The 4587-nt window shown below is 46.7% G+C and overlaps 1 protein-coding gene across 2 annotated transcripts in view; it reads left to right on the top strand.

Annotated features, from left to right (window-relative positions):
• The first annotated feature begins 948 nt into the window (after positions 1–948).
• LOC133551906 (magnesium transporter NIPA2-like) overlaps positions 949–4587 on the top strand; it is a 12072-nt gene continuing 8433 nt past the window's right edge. The window contains exons 1-3 of one of the 2 annotated variants that reach the window (XM_061899102.1): positions 949–1058; positions 1299–1436; positions 1677–1733. In XM_061899102.1, coding sequence (XP_061755086.1) covers positions 959–1058; positions 1299–1436; positions 1677–1733 — 295 coding nt within the window. In that variant the 5' untranslated portion in view covers positions 949–958. Of the gene's footprint in view, positions 1059–1082; positions 1231–1298; positions 1437–1676; positions 1734–4587 lie in introns of those variants that run through there. The other variant, XM_061899100.1, reaches the window with a different exon arrangement.

Below are 4587 nucleotides of genomic sequence, written 5' to 3'. Positions count from 1 at the left end.
TACAACACTAGACACCTTTAGCCTATCAGTATGTGGAACGAAGTTGTGGAATGGATTAATAAACTATGCACCGATACCGAGGTTTTGAACCTTCTTGACCTCAAGGCCCAACTTTTCCAAGCAAATATTAACACTGAATTATTTGTTTTACTGTCGATTTTATTCCTTTTCAATAATCATATTTAACCTACTTATAGTTTAACAGGTGTGAATGTGAGTGTGAATGTTGTCTGTCTATCTGTGTTGGCCCTGCGATGAGGTGGCGACTTGTCCAGGGTGTACCCCGCCTTCCGCCCGATTGTAGCTGAGATAGGCGCCAGCGCCCCCCGCGACCCCAAAAGGGAATAAGCGGTAGAAAATGGATGGATGGATAGTTTAACAGTAAACACCTTGTCAAATAATAGCATGATTACTATTATAGTTATATTATTAGATAGATAGATAGATAGATAGATAGATAGATAGATAGATAGATAGATAGATAGATAGATAGATAGATAGATAGATAGATAGATAGATAGATAGATAGATAGATAGACAGATAGATAGATAGATAGATAGATAGATAGATAGATAGATAGATAGATAGATGGATAGATAGATAGATAGATGGATAGATAGAAGGATAGTACTTTATTTATTCCTTCAGGAGAGTTTCTTCAGGAAAATTAAAGGGGAACATTATCACCAGACCTATGTAAGCGTCAATATATAAGAAGGAACATGTAATGGATCTTTTGACTGAATAATGGTTGAAATACTCCAGAAGATTAGCCTCTTTAAATCTGGACATTTGTTTAAGTGCCAGGTGCCCAACAAGAACCGACACTCCCTGTCTGGAATGTTCAACAGTATAGTAGTGGAAATGGTTACATGTATTGTTGCACTGTGGCCACTAGAGGGAGACATTATTCTTCGTCTCAGCTCGGCTCTGGCCGCCGGGTGTGGGCGGGGTCTCATGCTCACCTGCGCAGGTTGTCTCGCTGCGGTCTTGAGAGGACGAGGAGGAGCAGAAGGGCCGCGAAAGATGGGAGTGAACAACGTCTCGTGCGGACACGGTGAGAGGATGAGAAATATGACGGCGTGAACGATGCTTTTTACTGATAATGACCGTCAAGTTGCTTAAAGGAAGACGATCTTTCAGGTCTTTTTGTGTGCTGACATTGTTAGCGACTTTACGGGTGGGGTCACGTGATCTGTTGTGTCAACACGAGGGCCGCCGCCCTGCAGGTCAAACAGGTTTGGAGCGGACCTGCGTACCCCGTGTCACGTGACGTCATCTGTTTGCTTCTGTCCAGGCGTTCCCGCCGGCGGCGTCCACGGCCAGTGGGCGGGGCTAACGCTGGCCCTGCTCTCCGCCATCCTGATAGGCGGAAGTGTCATCCTGAAGAAGAAAGCTCTCCTGCGATTGGCCAACAGGGGGCAAACGAGAGCAGGTGGGCCGCCGACGTCAGCCTTGGCGAATTTCTGATTTCTGATCAACGTTTTGCAATTAAAAATGGCCCACGTCACACATTGATTATTTTTAGCCGCAACAACACTCCCTGCCTGCCGGTCGCCGCCGGTCATTGTGACGAAGGGCGCCAACGAGCTAAACTAGTGTTTCGGATTAACGTGTGTGTGTGTGTGTGTGTGTGTGTGTGTGTGTGTGTGTGTGTGTGTGTGTGTGTGTGTAGGTGAAGGAGGTCATGGCTACCTGAAGGACTGCTTGTGGTGGAGCGGCCTGCTGACCAGTAAGTCCTTCACTTAAACTAGCGTAAGCCGAACTCGTGGCTTATGCTAGATTCACCATACATCCTCTTTTCCCTGGACAGTCTTTTGCGGGACTGTCCGGGGTGTCCGGGCGGGGTTTCTTAAATAACTCAAATGTCTGGTGTCAAGGTTGCATGTATTTTCAATGTATGTACAGGGTTAGGAGGGGTAATAACAAAACAAACTGTGAAGGTTGTCACGTCTATGGGATCATGTTTTGTTTTGGTCATGTTTGGTTTTGTTTTTGGGACATTCAGTTCTTGTTCCTGCACTTCCTTGTTTGTCTTATTACCATAGCAACTCATTAGTTTTCACCTTGTCCTCATGTCACGCACCTGTCCTCATGTCTCACACCTGTTTGCACTCATCATCATAGCTATTATTTAAACCGGAAGTTGCCAGGAAGTCAGCCTGCCGACTTTATACCTCAACTGCCTTCATGCCATGCCCTGCTGTATAATCATTCTGTCCATGCCACGTAAGTTTTTGGTTTGTTTAATGCCACAGTTAGTGTCTTTTGTTTTTTGGTCCATAGTCATGCCTTTGTAATAGTTTTTGTTTTCAGTAGTCAAATTTGTTCTCCGCCACCGTGCGCGCCTTTTGTTCGTTATAGTGTTTAAAAATAAATATGTACTTACATTCACGTCCTGCTCGAGCCAACTTTCCTTTGCATCGGGAAAACAATCCAAGTCGTGACAAAGGTGTGCGCACGCAGCATCATTCGTGAAGGAGGGGCAGAGACAGAGAGAGCGAGGTAGTGGATTGAGTAACAATCAAGGCATACTTGCTCAACAGCCATACAGGACACACTGAGGGTGGCCGTATAAACAACTTTAACACTGTTACAAATATGCGCCATACTGTGAACCCACACCAAACAAGAATGACAAACACATCTCGGGAGAACATGCGCATCGTAACACAACATAAACACAACAGAACAAATATCCAAAACCCCTTGCAGCACTGACTCTTCCGGGACGCTACAATGTTTGTTTTAGGTGGGGCTGAAAAATTTGTAAACCAAACCCCTGTAGGGGGTCATCCTCCCCCCCAGAATATGTCCTTGTGATTTTCACATACAAATGAAGCATTCTGGTGCATTCTGATAAAAATAATGAAGACAAAATAGAACATTTCATAGGTTTGCATAGAACTATATACAATATGCACACTCAAGGCATCATGCCACCATAGGTTTGCAGAGAACTATGTACAATATGCACTTTTCACAAAATACAACCAATAGTACGTTAATGTTAAATCTTACTTGTGGAAAGTAATCCCCCGAGTTTCAACAGTCCGCTCATTTGAGCAGGAAAACGCTTTTCTACCTGTCAACTGTCAGTTTAGGCTGCTCGCCGGCTCCTCATCACCACTTCAAGATGGCGGCCCAATTTCTCGCTTCACAGTAGCCAATGCTGCGTCTACTTATAAGATGTCTATGGTTGCTCATATGAATGTTTATGCTAACATGAGTGAAGCTAAGCATGTAGATGTTTATGCTATGGCTAATGTAAATTGTTAATGTTGTTCATACTAAAATACTCATGCTAATGTTACTCGTGTGGATGTTCATTCTCATGCTAATACTGATGCTAATTTTGCTCACGCTAATGCGCATGTTGATGCTAATACACACGCTATTGTTGCGTATACTAATACTCACGATGATGCTCATTCTAATGTCTATGCTAATGTGGCCTAGCTATTGCTCATGTGGCTCATAACGTTCATGCTAATCTTCCAACCATTATCCATCCATCTTCTTCCGCTTATCCGAGATAGGGTCGCGGGGGCAGCAGCCTAAGCAGGGAAGCCCAGAATTCCCTCTCCCCAGCCACTTCGTCCAGCTCCTCCCGGGGGATCCTGAGGTGTTCCCAGGCCAGCCGGGAGACATAGTCTTCCCAACGTGTCCTGGGTCTTCCCCGTGGCCTCCTGCCGGTCAGACGTGCCCGAAACACCTCCCTAGGGAGGCGTTCGGGTGGGATCCTGACCAGATGCCCGAACCACCATGTCTGGCTCCTCTCGATGTGGAGGAGCAGGGGCTTTACTTTGAGCTCCACCCGGATGGCAGAGCTTCTCACCCTATCTCTAAGGGAGAGCCTGGCCACTTGTACCTGTGATCTTGTCCATTCGGTCATAACCCAAAGCTCATGACCATAGGTGAGAATAGGAACGAAGATCGACCGGTAAATTGAGAGATTTGCCTTCAGCTCCTTCTTCACCACAACGGATTCAATATGGCGTCCGCATTACTAAAGACGCCTGTCGATCTCACGATCCACTCTTCCCTCACTCGTGAACAAGACTCCGAGGTACTTGAAGTCCTCCACTTGGGGCAAGATCTCCTCCCCAACCCGGAGGTGGCACTCCACCCTTTTCCAGGTGAGAACCATGGTCACTTCACACTCGGCTGCGAACCGATACAGTGAGAGCTGACGATCTTGGCCAGATGAAGCCATCAGGAACACAAAGTACATGTAGACTAGTTGGGCAAACTCCCATGCACCCTCAAGAACCCTGCCGAGAGTATAGAGCTGGTCCACAGTTCCACGACCAGGACGAAAACCACACTGTACCGCCTGAATCCGAGGTTCGACTATCCGACGTAGCCTCCTCTCCAGTACACCTGAATAAACCTTACCGGGAAGGCTGAGGAGTGTGATCCCACGATAGTTGGAACACACCCTCCAGTTCCCCTTCTTAAAGAGAGGAACCGCCACCCAGGTCTGTCAATCCAGAGGTACTTCCCCCAATGTCCACGCGATGTTGAAGAGGCTTTTCAACCAAGACAGCCCCACAGCATCCAGAGCCTTAAGGAACTCTGGACGG

Source organism: Nerophis ophidion, linkage group LG04 (genome assembly GCF_033978795.1).
Source record: "Nerophis ophidion isolate RoL-2023_Sa linkage group LG04, RoL_Noph_v1.0, whole genome shotgun sequence".
Taxonomy (NCBI): domain Eukaryota; kingdom Metazoa; phylum Chordata; class Actinopteri; order Syngnathiformes; family Syngnathidae; genus Nerophis; species Nerophis ophidion.
The sequence above is the reverse complement of the archived record's forward strand: the minus strand, read 5'-3'. Positions and strand labels throughout refer to the sequence as shown.